The following is a 20132-nucleotide window of genomic DNA, read 5'->3' as shown; positions in this document are numbered from 1 at the left end:
TGGATTGTCCTCTGTGTGTGTGCAGAGCTCAGCCAGTCCGGCACTTGCAAAGCAGAGCTCAAGCATTGGTCCACAGCCTGTCCTTATCACCTGGTGCGTCAGGGTGGCCGGTGATGGGGACACTGAGGATGAGCAGGGTGACACCACAGGGTGATGTGGACACTGAGGATGAGTGGGGTGACATCACAGATGAGCAGGGTGACTTTTAGCAGGACGTTGCCTGCAGGCTGTGGGCTGGGGACCACTGCTGGAGTATCTCTTGCACCTAATTATGCCAGAGACAGTCTGTGCTCTCTGAACTTAATCACTGCATCTTGTGAACTATGGTTAATAAGAACAATGTAATTTGTTTTATGGTGCTCTGATGTAAGTACTCATAGTTTTGTTGTGAATTATTTGGGTTTTCTCTGCATGTTTCTTAACTAATAAAATACACAAGGGATGATTTTCTAGCTGTGTGAAATGCTTAAAATGGGTATCTTAAAACACTTCTGTCTTTGTATGTATCTCTTTTTCTGGCTTTGGTTGAAGTGAGGAGAAACACCCTTTCTGGCTGCTATACACAAATGCGTGTGAGACAATAACACTTTAACAACCTAAAATTAAATTATGCTGTTTTGCTTTTGCATACTGTCGTGTCCTCCCTTCCTGTAGGAAATGCACGTGTCTGCTTGGTATTCTTAGTCTTTGGGAGTTGAGATCTAATGCTTACATGGTGCGAATGACTAATAACTCTCTATACTAGGTTTCCTTCTGTTGTAGTTTAGTAATCCTAATATCTTATTAACATGGTTAGTTTTGCTATAGGTGCCTTTTTTTTGTTTCATTTTCTTTGCAAAAAAAGTTTTGTGCTTGTCTTCCTCAGCCCTCCTTGCTGTACAGCGATGCCTTGCCAGCCAGAAGTTACAGGGTTTGTTGTTCTAATGCTGTAAACACAAATACCAAAGCCACTCACCTTCAGCCATGCATATGTTGTTTCTGACCTCTGTGGTTCCTTTTAGACCCATTGATTTCACACTCTGGTGTCTGATCCATCAGAATGCACGTGTGCGATGATGTTTGTACAGACCTGGATTTGCTGATCCTTCTTTTTATTCCCATTAGAACTGTGCAACCACTGCTTGTGAGGTTGTGATGCTGCCACAGGCTTCCGTCTGGATGGAGACGGTTGTCTTCATTTTGGTGTATTAGCTATAATGTGCAGGAACAGGCCAGAGAGAGGCAACATCAATTCTTTCTAGTTGTGTAACAACTAACAAAAATCTGCTTGAAAATTTTTGTAGTCACAGTCCACTGTTCCTGTTTCAAATGAGCTTCTCAGATTTTTTTTGTCAAAGCTTAAAGGTAGAGTTTCCTGCTCCCCCTGTGTTTCCTGAGCCAGACATTTATATGCTAAACTACAGCAAGTCCTAGAGTATGCATCTTCCTCCTTTTTTACTAATTTAGTACACTCGCTAGTAAGTGAAGCTCATCAGGTGTAGGTTTTTTTTCCCCGTATTTTGCCAGCACCAGATAGGAAAGCTAAACAGATTTGACAACTTAAGAATTGATGTAGCCGTTTTGTTGGTAGCAAATATGAACCATTGAGAATGGTTAGAAATGCATGACTGTGTGATGGGATTTGGGGGAGGGATGTTATGTCAGACTTTGCACGTTCCTTATGGTGTGTCCCAGCTCACTGACTTCAGGTTGTGTTAGATCTTCACTTGCATGTTGCTTGTGGCTGCAGACAGGACATGTCCCTGTCCTTGCACATACTGTTTGTTCCCCTACGTCCTTCGCGCTGCATCTTGTGAATTTGTAATGTTCCAGACTGAAACAAGAAACTAGGCCTGCCAGTCCTCTTCTGACTCTGTCTTTTAATTGTAGGCGTCTGTGTATGACGAGAGCGTTTACAGTGGGAGTCGTCGGTATAGTGCCTCTAGTTCTCGTGCTGTAAGATGTTTTCTGCATTTCCCTGTTGTCTTGTCTCTGTCCTCCCATAACTTGTGTGTACCAGAACATGGCCTTTTCTGCGCTGAGGAACACTTAAGATGGACTGTGTGAGATTTATAGCTTGCTGCTGTAGGCAAAAGTACAAGAACTGTTTCCATGAAAGAATAAGTAGTGATTTATTTGCTGTCTTAACACCAGGCCTGGCGAGGGGCATTCAGCTCTGCCTTGCACCTCATTGGCAGATAAAACACCTTGGAAAGATGGTACATGAATCCCTTCCTTCACTGAGACTTATCTTTTGAAAAGTGAGAATAATATAATTAAAAAAACAAACAAACACACTTCTGCAGTGTTACATCATTAGCACTTACACGCTAGCAGGAAGTAAAGGATTTTTGTGACTGTATTACTTGCTTGGCTTTGTTTGCTTGATCTATATTCTGTAGCAATGACTCAGGAAACTTGTGACAATGTTTTCAAAATACATGTTCCTGTGAACGGAGGGCTCTGTCATTTATGGAGGCAGGCAATATGAGAAATGAAAATATAAATTGTTTCTTTTCAAAAAAGAGAGGCTGCAGGATTCGGCTTACAGATTAGAAGGCAGAAAATGCCTTCACCTCTTCTCAGATGGAGCCTCTGTATCTTGGTGGGCGTTTGTCCCAGGCAGTATCTGTGCTGCTGTTATATCTGCCTGGGGGGGAGAGAAATTTTAAAAAGTCAGTCTTTTTTTACTTTTAGATTCTGGTCTGTGGAGCCACTGCTTATTCTGTATGAACTCCTTCATTGATTATCAAAAAATACCCAACCAAACAAAAAAGCCCCAACAAACAAAAAAACCCCAAACACCTAAGACCATAACAGAAAAAAACCCTCAAGACAAAATATTGATGTTAATTAATCATAAAAGTTACAATTTTATTAGCTTGGAGAAGGAAGGAATCCTTCAAGAATGCTTACGAAGAACTTGCTCGTCTTTCAAGGGCTATTCCATGCCCTTGCAGTCACACTGATTTGCTAGTTGGGCTGTGCATCTTGCTGCTACTGATACTAGGCTTCAAATTCCTTTTTGTTTCATAGTTATTCCTTATTTTCATTTGGCTGTCTTGGAAAATTACTATTTATCCGTTTGGACTGTTGTGGCAGCCTGTAATTCAGTGAATTTGCCAGCGAGGCTGCGCTGGGCTGGTTGTAGCCCTTTGTTTGTACGGGATGTCTGCTTTTGTTTGAGATAAGCCTCTCAGAGGACCAGATGATACAATTCTACTCTTGGGAGAAATAATTTACAGTGGGCTCTGAGCCCAAACACTGTTTACAAATCTTTGAGCCACTGTTAATCGCTTGAGTGGGGAACACTGAATAAAACCCTGGTGCTTGTTCCTCTTCCTCCGTCCCCATCCCACCCTGTGCCGCAGGAATTTGGAAGCCTGTGTGTCACCCAGCCTTTCCAGTTTGTGTTGCACGGTCGGTCACCTGTGGTAATGAGAGAATTGAAGGTTTTTGCCTTAAAGGAAATGACCTTGTCACAATTACTAAGTTATCTGTAGTTATTTTAACATCTCTGAACATCACAGCTCTTTTAACATGTAGAGGGTGTGCCATTTAAGTAGCTGTCCCCAGAGAATGTTTTTGGATGATGAGATAACAGGTGAATGTGGGGGTGAGGCTGAAACGGGCTGTGCCTGGACTCAGCTGAACAATTGGCACTTGCTTCCATATTCTGCCCTGCAATATGCAGAGAGCAACTGTGGAATAAATAGATCCCATGAAACATTAATATGGGATTCATCAGTAGTTCATACTTTTTCCTGACATGTGATTCAAGTTTATTCTACATCCTTGTTATGTTAAATATAAAACACCAGTGATGACACAAAGCCTCTGTGCTAGAACTACCTAATAAGAAAACAAAATCTAAATATTTATTGGAGTCCTTTTTTGTTTTAATTTAGGAATTGAAGTGGCTGCGATTGAAAATAGTTGTAAACTTTGTGCAATGCAGTTCTAATTTTTGTCTTCTCATCTCTGAAATGAAGCTCAGTAGTTCAGGTGTATAAAGCCAGTGTCACTTCATGTAAGACATCTGAAGATATGGCTTGGTCACGTTCTGCCCTGCTTCAGGGGCTTGCCAAGGGCTGTATACCTTGCAATGTAATGCTTTGTGGTTAGTAACTAAGCTTATGGTTGTACGGTAGCTGGGGTTATTTCCAGCTTGCCCTCTTATCATTTATGAGTACTGTAAGCTTAATTGTTGTTAATACTGTGCCACATTGTTAGTGTGACTAGTGATGCTGAAGCAGTTCTACAGTAGCTTGGTGAAGACCTGGCTGTGTCCATAGCCGAGGGCTCCAGAGGATTCCTGTAGTGGCCACGTAACTTAATAGCAGAAACCTTAAAAAACAAAACCAAAACAAAAAAAACACCCAAAACACAAACAAAAAACCCAAACAAACAAACAAAAAGCAACCAACCAACCAAATAATAATAATAATAAAAAAAAGTAGTACAATATATATTAAAACCTCCATTTTATAGATGCTTATGTATCTTTATAGAAAGTACATGTCTATACAAGACTGAGTGTGAAGGTGCTACTCTAGAATTTGTGAAAATAGAGGGAATAATTCTAAAATGCATTTCTAGAATAAGTTGTAGTTCTGTTTCCCTGTTTTTTTAAACTTTCAGTTTCCTTCCCTACTTTCACTGTGGTATAACCTCTGGAAATAAGACTCTGTAGACACATTCTTTGTCCTTGTCAGCAGCAAGTCAGCCCAGTCTGTTCTGCATCACTGCTTAGATGTTTGCTTTTATGAAGAATTAAAATACTTTCTTTGGCAGGAGATGAGGACTGCAGGTGCTGGAAAAGCAGAAGAGATACTCGGTCTCTGAGATGGTCTTAGTTTTTACTTTAATCACCACGTAGATGGATGTTTCTCTCTTTAGCCTGTGGAGCACGGATTCATTTTATATGTCCACAATTTTGGAAACCTGAAAAGAAGGCTCACCAGAGAACCTCAGAGCTCTCGAAGAGTAGTAGGATTGAGCCTTTTGTATAGCGACTAAGAGTTGTTTACTTGTGACTGGTATCTGAAAATATATAAAGAAGTCATTAGTATTCTGTCGCTCTGAGAACTAAATCAAAACTCTGCTTGGTCTGTCAACTTGAATTACTGCTTGCCTTAGTTTTTTAATGAACAGTTGAGGTGTCTGTTCTCTGACTTTCACTGCTATTCCTTTGTCCAGCTGCATGTAACCATTTCTGTAACTAACTTCAGATGTAATGCTCTAAATCCTCTATTGCTTCCTTTCCCAATTCTAATGCTTTTTTCTTTTCTCTGCTTGCTGTCCTTGGTTTTCCTGCGGCAGCCCTCTGAGTACAGCTGCTACCTTGGTTCGGGATCTCGGGCATCCTCAAGAGCCAGCTCTGCTCGGGCCAGTCCAGTGGTGAGCTCCTCTATTCTTCTTTGTCCCTAAATTGTTTAATTCTTCTGTTCTTCAAGGTCTCTTTTGTAAATAGAGGTCACGGTCCCTTGTGAGACAGTTTATTATGGTATTAATTGGACCTTCTGCGCAATGCTTAAGATGAAGAAGGGGTGAAGCAGATGAGAAATTACAAAAACAGTAATTCCTAAGCAGATGCACATATTTTTACAATAAAAGTACATTTGGGCCTCATGTGACAATGCTATATTTTTTCTAACTTGGGCATAAAGCACATCGGCAAGTGTATTGTGGAGAAGACTGGATTATTGATGCTAGTGCTGCATCTCCTTTGGTTATTAAAATCAGGAGACCCTATATCTTATTGCAGTGTTCAAGTAGTTTAGTTTCTCTCTGTTCAGCGGTATTTTGGTGGTGAGTTCCTGCAAAGCGATCCAGAGATTGCATCTGAATGGGATTGTAGATGACCAGGCACTGCAGAGTCTTTAGCATGGTGAAGAGCTGTAAGGAGTACGTGTACCCTGTGTGTCCAGCGCCCTGAATTACCAAGTAGTTATGGCTGAACAAGGCTCAAGTGCTAAAGGCTTGTCCAGCCCCTGTGACTGTAGTTTGCAAAGACAAGACTTTCTCCCCTACTCTTTACTGCAATAAAGTCTTCTGTTTTTAAAATGGCGTATTGGTGCTTTCTCTTTGTGGCTGTTCCATGTATTTTACAACGCTGCATATCTTTCGTGATTAATTTCAGAGCAAGGCCTGATAGCGTGGTGATGGTAGCAGAATGCAGTAGCATGGCTTTTAGAGGAAATATGCAGCTGGCAGTACACTAGTCTATAACAGAATTAATCTTGCACAGAGAGCGAGTTTTGAAGTGTTGCTTACCAGCTTTGGTAAGCTGGTTTTGCTTCACGGAAGCATTTCTCCTGGTGAAGTTTTAATGTGCTAGTTCTCCTGGGACCTGCTGTGTATTACTTATCACATCCCCAAGATACAAAGTGATGGGGAGGGTGATACTGTAAATTAATGCATCCTATTGCCTTTGTTCCTTTGCTGAGGAGGTGAAACTTAAATGTTGCCTTAAGGACTAATTACAAAGGAGTATCTGGGTAGTCAGAGAAGCTACAACAGGATGCAAAAGGTAAGCTGTAATATAAATATTTGGAGTGTTCCTCTTAAGTAAACACCCATAGTCTGTAGTAAAGAATTGCTTTGCATCTGATGTCCCCCATCATGCTGGTTCCCTCTTGAAACGGACCTGGTGATTTGTAAACCTGTGTGCTATGGGGTTTTTCTCCCATGGTTAGAACCATGCAGTGAATCCCGGCGGTGAAAGGTGCCGGAAATCTCCACGCAGGGTTACTTCTTGTCATCAGGCAGGGAATAGGGGAGTCTTTTGGCCATCGAGTCTCCTAAGTGAGAGAGCGCTGAATTAACTGGCTGGAGCAAAAGAAAATTGCATGAACAGAACAAAGTCATGTGCTCTGAAGTCTTGGTGTTTCTTAAAGACAAGGGCACATCCAATTTCTAAAATTATTAAAAAAAAAAAATATTAATCAGATAATGTATGGCAGCCGCTCAGCTATAAATAAGTTAGTATTTTAATTAGTCCCTGAATCTGAATCCCTGAGCTATGAGTTCTTGCAGTAGTATATCTTACATTAGTAATACTTCCTAAATGGCTTTGCAAACTGAATTTCAATTATTCCCAAAGCAAAAAATAATCAGAATAACCAAGGATTCCATTAAAGTTCTTTAAGTCTAAGAACTGGGTATCCATACATTGATCTGATTTCGATTATGTGTTTTTTCTATGCAGCCTGAGTCATTTGTGCAAATGGCTTACGGTAATCACAAAATGCAGCTTGCCCCTCCTGGGAGCTGTAGGGGATTTTTTTGTCTTCTAATTTTCTGCTCACACATTGGACTGTTTGCATGCAAGTGGCTGAGGGTGGTTATGAGGATGGTTAGCTGTGTCAGCACTGGTGCTGGAGACATGCCAAGCTGAATCTGCTCTGCAAGGAGACAACAGGCACTTTTTTTTTAAATCAGTGGTTTATTGTAGGGCGTGAAGAGCTTCTGTTATTTCCACGGCCTTGAAGAAGAGCGGAGAGTTAACACTGCAGTGGGTCTAAAAGGCAGCGCTGCGGGGGCTTTGCTTCTGCTAGTGCAAAGCAGTAGAAGCCTCGATAAGGGGTGGCTTTGCGCTCCTCTGCTGCCCTTTGGGCTTTGCTGTAAACCAGAGAAGTTCTAATTATTAAAAGGGTCAATGCACCTTCTGATTTTTTTTAATCTTATTTTCCATATTAAACAGACAACACCTTTTCATGTAACTCACAGTAAGGGCTCCCTGCCTTGTCTTTTACTAATAGGATTTGAGGTGTTTTGATGATGCTTCCAATTGTGTACTTGATCTTGGCAGTAGAGATGCTGAAATAGAGCCCAGTCTTCTCAGTGGGCTTAGCAGTGTATCGCTTGCACTTGTACAGTCCCCAAATGTCATCTGCTTGGACTTCCTGAAGAAAGAATAAAGATCTCTTTGCATGATGGTAATAATTTATGAGAAGAAGAGAGTCATCATTTTTGTTTATGTGAGTAGTCTATGTTAGAACTGTTTTAATATTGCTAACCCCCCAAACTGAGTTGTTCTCTGCCTTAATGTATTGAGCCATATGCTTTCTTGATTCTGTTTTATATATATATCTTTTGGCATTTACACACATAAAGATTTGATTCCACACTTACTTTTAAATGGCTGGCAAAGGAGGAAGGTCTGTTGGGTTGAAAAGCTGAGTTTCCAGCATGCTTATGTCACTGGAGAGTGTGATAGTTTACAAAATCCATGCACTGTAATCATGAGTGTTTAACACTGAAGATAAATATTATTGGCTTGTGATTATGGGCATTATGTGTAGATGAGGTTCTTAGGGACGTGGTTTAGAGATGGGTTTGGCAGTGCTAACAGTTGGACTCTCTGATCTTGAATGTCTTTTCCAACCAAAATGATTCTATGATTATTAGGCAGAAAAACAAAATAGACCTGTTCCCAAGCCTGACTATCACGAGAAGTTAGATATTGAGAATGGAGAATGATTTAACTTTCTAAATTAAAGCATACAACATCTTGTCACTGAAGCCCTTAAACCTTTTCCTAGAATTTTGTTTCCTCCTTCTGTCACTGCTCATTAAATAGTGAGCAAAAAGTGACTCTAGTTGTTCCTGCTGCGCACAGTTTTGCCAGCTTGTGTTCTCATTTGTCTTATCATATTTGTATTACAGTAAAAGCCAGGATACTTAAACACAACATGTGAATATTTGTCTTAGTATGTATTTTTAAGACTTCGATATATCTGCATTAAGTTTGCTGTTTGATTTTTTTTTTTTTCATTTTTTAAAGCAGCAAGTAAACATTTTTCTCGTGATCCCCAGTAGTAATTGTCTGTTGTCCTTGCAGTTTCTGCAGATATGCAAATGTTTCATTTAATTTTACAGCATCTTACTCAATATAAAGTACAGACCTGAAGATAACCGAGAGCAAACATCAGGCCCATGTGTACAGTTGGGGCAAATCTTGTGCCTGAGCTAGTGGCACGTTTTAGCTAAGTTTTTTTTGGTATGTATTGCTGAATTTTAATTTTTGTTTTAATTAATAAACTACTAGAGAAAAACGATTATTTATGCATTTGAAATAGAATGCAATAGTATTTACCTGAAGACTTTCTGAGTAAATAAAGGCAAAAATGATAGGAGAGGGTACATTTTGCTGCCCTGAGATGATGGGTTTTTTTGTATTAACTCTCTCCCTTCTTGTGGAGCCTCTGAGGGCAGGAGAGCACGGGCTGGTGTGCAGCACAGCCAGGAGAGATGGTACCGACAGCAGCGTGGTCCTGCAAAGTGCAAAACTGAAAATGCAAGTCCTCAGGTCACACATTAATGCACAGTTGTGAATGGCTGTTTCTTCACTTGAAGAAGCTTATCATGTTCTCACCAGCAATCAAATGAAGACAGTCAGACTTAATTTTCCTGGAAGCAGTTATCTGTGCTAAAGCTTTGCATTCTCTCCTCTGCGCTTAGAGATTTATTATACGATGGGCTTGTATCCTGGCCTGGGCACTGGCAGCCTGGTTGTGCTTTCGACCCCTCCGGAGTGAGGATTTGCTGCAGCGCTAACTTGCATTTCAGAGACTGATAAGTTTGTTTAAGCAATGACGTTTGACATAACACTCATTCCTGAGTGAGGATAATTCTGACAAATCCACTTTAGACCTGACAAAGTTCAGCAGTGGTTTTCCCCTGCTGACTTTTAAAGGCTTATTGCTAATTGCTGGTGTTAAGGAGGCTCTCATTGGAAAAACGCGCAGGAACCCTCTGTGTTCCTGCCTGCCCCAGCCCAGCCCATCAGACTGGTAAAATGGGGTTTGTAGGAGGGGTTATCTTGACTGCAGTACTTCTTGGTTTTTAATTCCAGTTTTTGTAGATACCATCCTGTGTTCAGCACTACCTATTGCAATGATTTTTCTTCCGTGTGGGCCATATTTCCATTTCAAACTGTGCTCTACTACTTTAAGAGCAGGAAATGATCTTAATTTGATTTGTCACCAAAAAAAAAACACCCTTGCTTTTATGAGGAAGTTGATCTAAGTGCAGGATCTTGGAGCTGAGCAGTGACAGCCACGTACTGAACATGCTGAAGTTGTTCTCATACCTGAGGGTGGTATGTGGTGCTACCCAGCTGCAAGCGTTTCATATTTCCCTTCCTCTCTAGCCTTGTTTAGCAGGTTGGAAATTGTACCTTAGTCCTCATTCCTCCATCGATTTAAAGATCTGAGTAGTTTTTTTTCTCTTTACTTGCAGCTGGGTGTAATGCGTGAGTGTTCCAGGGTCTCTGGTCCTTTCAGTAGGTGTTGGAGCCTATCTTGTTAGATGCACTATGAATAATGCTGTGGGCGCTCTAATTTTGGCCTGAACATTCACGAGTGGCAAAGAACTTCAAGGGTTAACCTGTGGAGTAGAAAGACTTTTTCAAACATTATACGAACACGTTTTTATTATCTATGAAAACTAGGCAATATATCCATATATAGGCTTTGGGGATGATTTTGCCCTTGTGAAGTTTCCAGCTGCGGTAAGCCTCTGATATTGCTGACGTTTTTGTAACATGGCTCTGGATTTATTCCGAAATCGCTGTCAGAAGAGGCTGAACTCTGATCCCACTGTACTTATTTTGCAGAGAACAACCTATTCCCCTTGCCAAAACAAAGATGTGTGTGCTGGAGTTGCTCGGAAAATTACTTCCTTTTCCTGCTTTTTTATGCACTCAAGTACAAATTGCCCGAATTGTTGGTGAAGAGGAAGGTAATCAGTGATTAGAGACAGACCCGTGCTATTGTAGAAATGAAAAATGGAACAGTGTTCTAGAAATTAAAGGTCTAGTATCACTAGGTGAATTCCTCTTTAGATCTCCTCTTCGAGCAAGTATTCTGTTAGTCCTTATGTTTTTACGTGAGAGAGTCCAAAAGCCAGGATTATTTGTACAAAAAGCCATGCTGAGAATAGTACTGTGGGGGTGGAGAGATTGTTTTCAATCTATTTAATCAGTACCATATTCTTTATTGAATGACAGTACAGAAGGTAAGTATTTTGGACAAGAATTTTTTGCCACTTCAAATAAAAATGAACATTTTTTTTCTGGCCTTTCCTTGATTTCTTACCGGATAAAATGTCAAAGGGCCTATTGAGGACCTGGTAAAGGCTGAAAACCTGGAGTTCCCTCTGGTGGCTGACAGCCGTTTGAAAGCACAATTTATAAAGGACTGATACTGTGAATACATTAATCTAAAGATGAGCAGAATTAAAACTCTGTAAAATATTAATCGGAAATATACTTCTGTGTTTCTACAAGAAACTCTTTACAACTTTTGGTGTATCACTTCCATGTAACCATAGAATTAAATGCTGCTTGATGCTTTTGGCTTAGAAAAGTGTTGTGTAGCAGGAGGTATCTTTGTAAAGAAAGGATACTATGTTAGAATGAGGAATTGGCTTTCCTCAAAACAGATGAAATTTTAAAATGTTAATGTTTAATTAAATTGGTAGTGGTAATTACTGGGTTTGAGGAGAAAATGCTGTGAGTATTCCATTCATGGCACCAAATGGACGTGTGTGCGAGAGCATCAACAGGGAAACTGAAATCTCCTGTATTTTTTTTTTTTAAACCACCTCAATTTTACAAGTTGCTTAATAGCTTTAATTGTTAAAGATTACGCCACCTCAGAGAACTATTAAAGATTGTTTTGCAATAAATGTGTAGCAAGCTTCACAGGTGTGGTTATGAGTGTTCTCAGTAGAAATGTCTGCTGTATGTGTGTCTCTCATCACATTGTCTTCAATGTAAATGGAAGTTTTTATTTGACTCATGTAATGCACCATTAAAACAGTATCAAGGTTTGTTCCCACCTTTATCTCATTCAAAATTGATGTCACCCATTTTTTCAGATAATGGGGGGGCATTCTGCAAATGACTTGGGGAAAATAATACTTTGAGTTGCGCCCTGAACCCATAAGGTAGACTTTGCAAAAGGCTGTACATACATTTCTGGAGATCAATTTGTGTGTGCGTGTGTCCACTAATCTCTAGAAACACACTAATATTTACACTGCTACAGCTGTCTCGATAAACAGCAATGTAGTGTTTGGCTGGGCTAGAAGGTTCCCAAATCCACCATTTGGAGCTGTCTGGCAGGCACAAAACAGACTATTTGCAAAAGTCAGTTCATCTTGTTTGTTGGGTATGAGCTGAAGTATCTGCCTGCGTGAGTGACCTTTTCTTATTGCATCCAAATTCAGAGTTCTATTGTTGGGTTTTTGTTTGCTTGTTTGTTTGTTTCCCTAACTACTTTGTGTATTCACTGTCATTGCAAAGTTTATATCTAGTGCTTAAAGTCTGGCTTATTTTACTTAGAAGCCCGTGTCTTAAATTTTCTTAATGCAAATTATAGGGAATTTATGATATGAGATGTATTATCGGTGTAAAAAGCTGATTTGTAATGGGTACAGGATTATTTTCCTAGGATGCTATGGGTAATGTGAAAAATAATGAGTGGGATCATCCACACATTGTCCTGTGTAATTAAAAGTAAAAACCCTATGCCAAATGTACTGACTGGAAAGAGATGTAGATTTTTAGTGTGTTTTCAATGAAACTTTTTTAGTCATTTAAAAAGCGCTATTCCCTATGGCTCTTAGGCTCTTGATCTGGGGAAGCTATTAATTTTCAATAAGTCTTTTGGATAATCATCTTGACTGGGGTGCTGAATGTTCCCAGAAGTAGTTGATGTGTTCTGGACGGAGTTCTGCTGAGCTTTTCCTTTCATTCAGTTTAAGAAAACTTAGTTCCATTCTAAATGAAGATATTTAGAAAAAGATTATGTTGGGTTTTTTTCTTGCTTCCCCCCCACTTCAATAACAAAGGGAATAATGATGAAACACTTGATTTTATATATCTGCTCTTGGGGACTTGTATATTTTGTCTGGTTTCAGCGCAGGAAAAAAGTTGATAGGTGGGTTCCCATTAACAGAAAAAAAAATAAAATCTGCTCAGGTTGTGTGTGGGTTTTGCTCTGTAATTTTCTTTTAAGCATTCAAGCTATCTATATGCAAGGTAATTTTCTGTACTCCTAAATGGTACTTTGGCTCTGTTTTCTTTCTCTAGACTAGTTTTACTGCAGGATCTCTCTTCCGATTTACTAAATTCCAGTGAAGTACTGAAACCATAAAACCAGTGTTTATTTAGACTTTGAACTGGTCCCTGACACTTGAGTGTCAGTTTTTATAGTCTCAGCCTTACCTGGATCTTTGCTTGAAGTCACAGTCACCTTTTGTCTTGAGTGGAGAATACTTGACAGGGGTTTAGGCTTCAGAATTTTCTTCTCATTCTCTTTTCCATTCTTCTTTTGGGAGTTGTGCAGACACAGTACAGTCCTTCAGCTCTAACTTGGTACCTTGCTTTTTGGATCTTATTTTAGTTAAGGGCATCAGTAGGCTATGTTGGGCAGGACATCTATTATTTCAGTTAAAAACTTAACCTCTCTACTTAAGTAAATTGGCATTTGGGGTTCATTTGAGGCATGTTTTTAAATTGTTCTAAAGTAAGTAGGAGTAGGAGCATATGTCAATACAGCAGTTGCATACAGCTGGTTTTATGTCCAGATCTGGGGCTTTAAATTCATGCCCATGTAGGTCTTTGCGTTCTTGCGTTGTCAACTCAGATATCAAGTGCCATCTTCATGTTTGAAACATTATGATGTAGAATGGGGGGCGAGGGGACCGGGCGGGGGCAGTATTCCTCTGTCTAATAGACTAAATAGATTTTTATCAATAAGTATATTCCACTTAATTAGGTGGTGCTTAGAAATTTGAGGTGAATGGTCCAGTGTTGTGCCCTGAGATGTGAGCCAGGACACTGCTGTTCTGAGCAAGCTGACTGCGTTTTGAGTGGATAGAAATTACTAATGAATCGTTTTACAGGTTGAAAAATTCCCTTTCTGATGTCTTACTGCCTTCATTTATTTGTCTTTTATTATATAACAGTTCATTCTAAATCTTTGTTTTACAGATTGAGGAAAGGCCAGAAAAAGACTTTGAGAAGGTAAGACATATCTTCTGAATTCTTCTGCCAATACTGATTTCTTCATGTGCCTTTTGGTAGGTAGAACTCAAAGTGAGTGTACAGAAATCTTCTAGAAAAAACACTGTGGGGCAAAACTTTGAGTTATTTGAGCGTTCTACTACTACTTTTTTAAAGACAAACTTCTAAACCTCTGTGGTTATTCAGAGGTTAAGGAGTTGACCTTCAGTAACAGTTCACTGAAATTGCCTTAGGCTAAGCCACATGAATACTGGTTTTGTTTATTAGATTTAATTATGGTATTATGAAAAAATAAATAGTAATAAGGAGTTGGATACTGCAGTAATGAGAAATTGGCTTAATGCAGAACCTTCGGTACACTAGAACAGTTGAAGTGGCTATTGCTGCAGAATAGCTAGACATCCATGAAAGGAGAGGAGCTTGAAGGGTAGTCCAAAGCATCCACAAAATGTATTATTTTAAGTTTTTAAAATATCTGGCAAGATGATACTAGCTTCTGAAGACTTTTCTGTAACTTAGAGCTAATATTTAGAAGCTAAGCCCTACAAACTCATGTGTCAATCGTGTTTTAAATACATCTGATCGGCCTTTTCTCATTAGTTTCTCTTATTAAATCTTGATCATTTGATTTCTCTTCTTAGGTTATATTTTAATCAAATTTGCATAATGTAGAAGTACAAGGGTTGGTATAATATGTGTATTTTTTTAAAAAATGACAAGAAATAAACAAACATGCCCCCCACCAAAACCAAATACAAACCCACAATGCATCTGGAAAAAAACGGTAACCATTTTTAACTGTGTGTGATTGTAGGGAGCACGTACCGTTTCAAGTTTATCAGCAGCTACCTTGGCTTCTCTGGGTGGGACTTCTTCACGAAGAGGCAGTGGGGACACATCTATCTCAGCTGATACAGAGGCATCTATTAGAGAAATTAAGGTAAGAACTATTTTAAACCAGCATAAATTCTTAGGAATCTGTCTCTTAACTATGGCTCTTTTGATCAGAAGGTTTTTATGCCTTGCATTTGATAAATTAATAAACTATAATGACATTAAAGTAGTGCTGGTGTTCCCATTACTGACTAGAAATCAGCGGTAGGAATTGGGACTGACAGGCTAATACTAGCTAGGACTGTCCCTTGTGTTGTTATTAAATAGACTAATATTATCTAAAGGGTATTATTAAATATGCTTTAGACTTCTTTTTAAATATGAAACTGTCATGTCTCCCTCTTTTGGCAGTTCTAACAAAATGAATTACGGGCTGTAAATGAAAAGTGAAGAGCTTTATTGGAGAGATGCTGCTGGGAAGCTAGTGTGTATTGCAGGAAAATTTGGGTAAAGTCCTATGGTATAGAAAAAGAGATCAGACTAATTGTAATATACACATCCTAACCTAATAGGAAATGGCCTCAATATAAGGGGGATTGAAATAATGCAATAATACCACACTTACTGGATGCTAATTTGGGGAGCAGGCTGTATTTTGTAATCTTAATTTGTGATTCCATTAAGTTAAGATCATTTGAATAGCAAATAGCTGTGCAATCCAGTGTTCATTTCATTGAGTGCTAGTCTGGGTAGTCCACTGGTAAATGTTTTTTTGTAATCAGTTTTTTAATGCTCCATTCTGATGACTATTGTGAAATGGGAAATCTCAGTTCTGTTAACTTTCCTGCATACAGTTTATAACACTTCTGAAATTACAGCCAGTTAAAACATGTGGAATTCATATTAGGACCTCAGATATGAGCAGGTCTGTCCCAGTTTCAGCACTATAAAATAGCTGAAAGAGCCATTTGGTGGTGACCAAGGACAAAAGAGGAGAGAGACTGTGAAATAGGACTTAAAATTAAATTTGGTGTGACGGATGGTTTTCATACAGTCTTTCCCGCATCTCTGGTATAGCTCATATTTCAGACTTCCTTTGGCAAAGAGGGTGATAATGAGTGAAATAGGTAGAAATGGGCTGTGTGGTTGGGGTGTGTAATTGTTAGAGGCTTTGAAGCTGGGTCTGCATCTTGTCCTTAACATTGAAGATTTCATTTTTTCCAGTCAAGAAGAGCAGAATTAGCATAAACTCCTCACCAAGAAATCTCACTGTCCAGCAAGGCTTCAGGTTAGGATCAGATGGCTTAGCCTGTGTGGTAGCAATATTTAAATGAGAATTTTCAATACTTGCTTTTACCTGTCAGCTGCGCTTCTGCCCATTAGTTTCAGTGGCATCATTCACCTTTCTTACCATTTCTCTCAGGATATCTATGAGTTAAAGGACCAGATTCAGGATATAGAAGGCAAATACATGCAGGGACTGAAAGAAATGAAGGTACTGGTTTGCTGCAGACTGGGAGTGTGATCATTAACACCACCTAAACATTCAGAGAGTCAGTGTGAGACCTAGAACTGACCTTGCATGCTTTCTGCTGGGAGGGTTTGCAAACTGTGTGAAAAGCATTTCATTAACTGGAAAAGTATCTGTTCTGACCTCGATTGATTGTGGTGAGAAATGCTTCCAAATGTTAACTGAAAGGCTGCTGATTACCATTGCATGTTGTCCTTGCTGTTTTGAGAAGGTAATAATTTTGCTAGCAAATTAAAATTATTAGGGTTTTTTTATAGTTTCCTAATCCAGGAAGCCTCCCAATACTGGAAGATAAACTAAAACTCATGTCCTACAGTGCTATGAAAAATTGGGGTTTAAAGGCTTGTATGTTTTTATTTTGATAAGATCCAGCATGCTTTTGGGAAGTTGTGCGTGCAAGGTGGTGATTAGCAGTTTGGTTTCCTATTCAGATCACAGAAGACACCCTTAAACAATTCTTGTAGCAAACCTTCATGTCACAAGGTGTTTTACGTGAAGAACGAGCACTCACACCAGTTCATGAAGAAATAAATGAGTTCCACTGCAACAACTAACTTGTGCATCCCCATACCACCACCTGAGAAGTGAGCAGCAACATGAGCTGCATTTTTTGGAAAAGGCACTCTTCCAAATATGTATGTAGACATCCAGGCATATAATGTAATATTTAGCAACATTAATTGCTGACTGTCATTGACTCAATGCTGTGACAGGTGAAGATGCTGCCATCTGGAGTTCTCAATGGAAAAACAGTAGTTTGACCTTTTTTCTGTAAAACCTGCTTGTTTTTTTTTTTTTCCTGATCACTGTGTAGCAGGTGTAGCAAACAACAAACTGCATTAAAAATGTACGTCATATTTCAATTTGTGTCCCTTACACTGCCTTTTGTGGCGATTTGTACTTTAGCCACACCGCTTGATGCTAAGAAAACAAACCGTAGCATGCTGAAGGAGTGGTGCAGCAATTACCTTCACTTCTTACTTGCATATACTTCCTTTCCAGCTAATTTCTGAGGTTTAATCCTACCTGTGTTTCCAAATCCTGGCTGCTTTCCTTGGCTTGGTGTTTCATATTCTTGGTCTGGAAAGTGCACCAAAACACCATTTGTGTTTGGAACTGTACAAATTTATGTCCTTAAAGACAAATTCTCTGATTTGCCAATAGAAAGGTAAACTAAACTGATTCAAACTTAATTTTGTCATCAGTTCACCTCTATCATCCCCAGTTCTGTTGACTGAATGAAAAGGGAAGTATATGAAACTCACCTGTGCTTTAGATGTAATTATTGGAATTACTTAATTTCCCAGAGAAATTGCTTGATCTGTAAACTAGAATGTTGACACGAGTGTGCTGCTTGTTTTCATATTTGCACTGTTTTGTTTATTTTTATTTCGGTATTAAAATCAAATACTGCAAAGTTTGACTGCACAACATGGAAAATGATCCTGATCTTGATTTTGCCATCATCTGTTGTTAAAAATACCTCAGTATCTTACATTCGGATCAAGTTGATAGGAGAGGTTCTCAGTACCCTGGGAATTGTGTCTTACAGAGTACATTTGTAAAGGGATGTGATACAGGAAACCTAATGAAAAACGATACATCAGGTCACAAAAGCTGCACCTTTTTCATGGCAGATTCTAATTCCCGAGTCAGTATATTTAGTGGTTCCCACACTGCAATGATCCCGGAAATTTGCGTGAAGTGGCCGTCAAAGGCATCTAAAATGATCTTAAATCAAGGCCAGTTTACCTTTAAAAAAAAAATTGACTCGTCATCTTCAGCAGCTACTTTGAGCTGCCAATGTGCAGGGCCAGGGGGAGGTCGGAGAAGGAAAAAAACTGAGACAGCAGCAGCTGAAGCAGCAGAGAACAGGAAACGTTTTTTTTCTGTCCTGAGGTACGGTTCCTTGCTTGTAAACAGATGTCTGGTGGGAGCACAGGGAGGTTATCCTCACCTTGGGACACTGGGTAAGCCTCTCTAGCACATGGTTAGCACTGGTTTCCACAGGAGTACTCAGCATGCTTGTGGTTTAGTACTTAATTTTCTTACTGAAGGTCTTGGTTGGCAAAATGTCTTTTATAACTGACTCTGACTGTGGTTGCTTATTCTTTGCAGGACTCTCTAGCTGAAGTTGAAGAGAAATACAAAAAGGCTATGGTGTCAAATGCTCAACTAGACAATGAAAAAACAAATTTCATGTACCAAGTAGATACCCTGAAGGATGCGCTCTTAGAGTTAGAAGAACAGCTGGCAGAATCCAGGCGGCAATATGAAGAAAAAAGTAAAGTACGTATACAGCTATGGCATGTTATTTAACAGGGAAAGATTAGCGGGGGGAGACACAGAGACCAAATACTCACATTTTGGGAGGAGGCAACCAAATTACTATTCAAGATTCTAAATAAGCTATTGTTCTCCTTACTGTTAAAGCATATGGAATAGCAGCATATTGTATGGTTGTGATACAAATGGAAATCTTCACTAAGTTTCTGTCTTACAAAGCAATTTCTGAAGAAGTAAAGAAATGCTTTATATGCTAAGGCTATACTGGTATGACCACATCCTTTTATATTCAGTCTTTAAAGTATATTCAGAGGCTTTGTTTGTGTGACTTCTGGAGTATTTTTACACACACAAAGCTCTCTTCAGAAGGCCCATTGGGGAGTTGTGCAGTTTATATAGTGAGAGCAGCTACTTGGTTGAGAGTTAAGTTTTAAAAGAATTCAGTGTCTGGTGGCTAGTGAGTTGGTGTTGAACAGTAAAGCTGTGGCTTGTGTGAGCTTTTCAGAACTGGCTTCTTAGCTTGGGGCATTTCACTATAGTGTACTTCGAAAGCACATAGTTCCTGGAATATACAGTGTAGGTTTTGTTTTTAAAGTCCACAATGTCTAGATAACTTTTAGTATATGGCTACGTGGAAAGAGTGGGTTAAATTCCCATCCATTTATCTGCAAAATCTGTAGGCATTGAGTGTAAAAGCCAGCTTGCTGTTAAGCTTATGAAGCTGGCTAAATTATGTCTGTCACTTCCATATTTGATGAAAAACCAAGATATTTCTTGGAAAAACAAGATAAAAATTGTATTTTGGGGGACTGTGATTAGAGGAATATTCAAGAATTACATTGCAGTAAGCATTTTCTTTGTGGTTGGGCATATTTTCTTTTTCTTTCATGGAATGCTATTTTGTCTCAATAAGAATGTAATTAATATTTCATTATTCACAGGAGTTTGAGAGGGAGAAGCATGCTCATAGCATATTGCAGTTTCAGTTCAAGGAAATCAAGGAGGCTTTGAAGCAAAGAGAAGAAATGCTTGCAGTAAGTAACTTTTTTTAATGGCTTCTTTGATTGGTATGCTCCCAGTTAGCTGTAGGAGTGTAGAAGGTGAGATATAGAGAATTTTATTCCCTACTCAAGTTTCTCATGTGAAGACATACTAGTGTTTCAGGCCAAACAGGTTCAGAGCTGACTAATATAGTCCTTTCGTAAGTATTATCTGAAGTTGGACTTCTGTTTTTGCCTTGTCCATAATATGAAATAAGCTGTGTTTCGGACACCTGTTTGTGGAGATGCAGAGGAAACTGATGGAACTGTCCAACTTGTTTTAAGTCATCTTGTGGATAGTTAAGATTATCTTCAGGAGTGTAGGTTTTGTTGAGATGTAAGGAACTCTGCAACTGCATGGAGATACTCTTTAGCATCCAATTTTTTTCATTCTGTGGCACCACTGCAATCTTAACCTACTTTG

At 39.3% G+C, this 20132-nt stretch overlaps 1 protein-coding gene across 50 annotated transcripts in view; it reads left to right on the top strand.

Moving 5' to 3' along the window:
- The window catches only part of LRRFIP1 (LRR binding FLII interacting protein 1), a 111937-nt gene that overhangs the window by 73149 nt on the left and 18656 nt on the right, over positions 1-20132 (top strand). For 26 of the 50 annotated variants that reach the window (XM_065069149.1, XM_065069142.1, XM_065069145.1 and 23 more), the window contains 8 exons: positions 866-910; positions 1870-1935; positions 5302-5379; positions 13985-14017; positions 14832-14957; positions 16275-16346; positions 18501-18671; positions 19610-19702. In XM_065069149.1, the coding sequence (XP_064925221.1) occupies positions 866-910; positions 1870-1935; positions 5302-5379; positions 13985-14017; positions 14832-14957; positions 16275-16346; positions 18501-18671; positions 19610-19702 (684 nt within the window). The remainder of the gene's footprint in view (positions 1-865; positions 911-1869; positions 1936-5301; positions 5380-13984; positions 14018-14831; positions 14958-16274; positions 16347-18500; positions 18672-19609; positions 19703-20132) is intronic. The other 24 variants (XM_065069137.1, XM_065069135.1, XM_065069124.1 and 21 more) reach the window with 6 other exon arrangements.

Source organism: Columba livia, chromosome 7 (assembly GCF_036013475.1).
Source record: "Columba livia isolate bColLiv1 breed racing homer chromosome 7, bColLiv1.pat.W.v2, whole genome shotgun sequence".
Taxonomy (NCBI): Eukaryota; Metazoa; Chordata; class Aves; order Columbiformes; family Columbidae; genus Columba; species Columba livia.
This window is presented reverse-complemented; position numbering and strand designations above follow the sequence as displayed.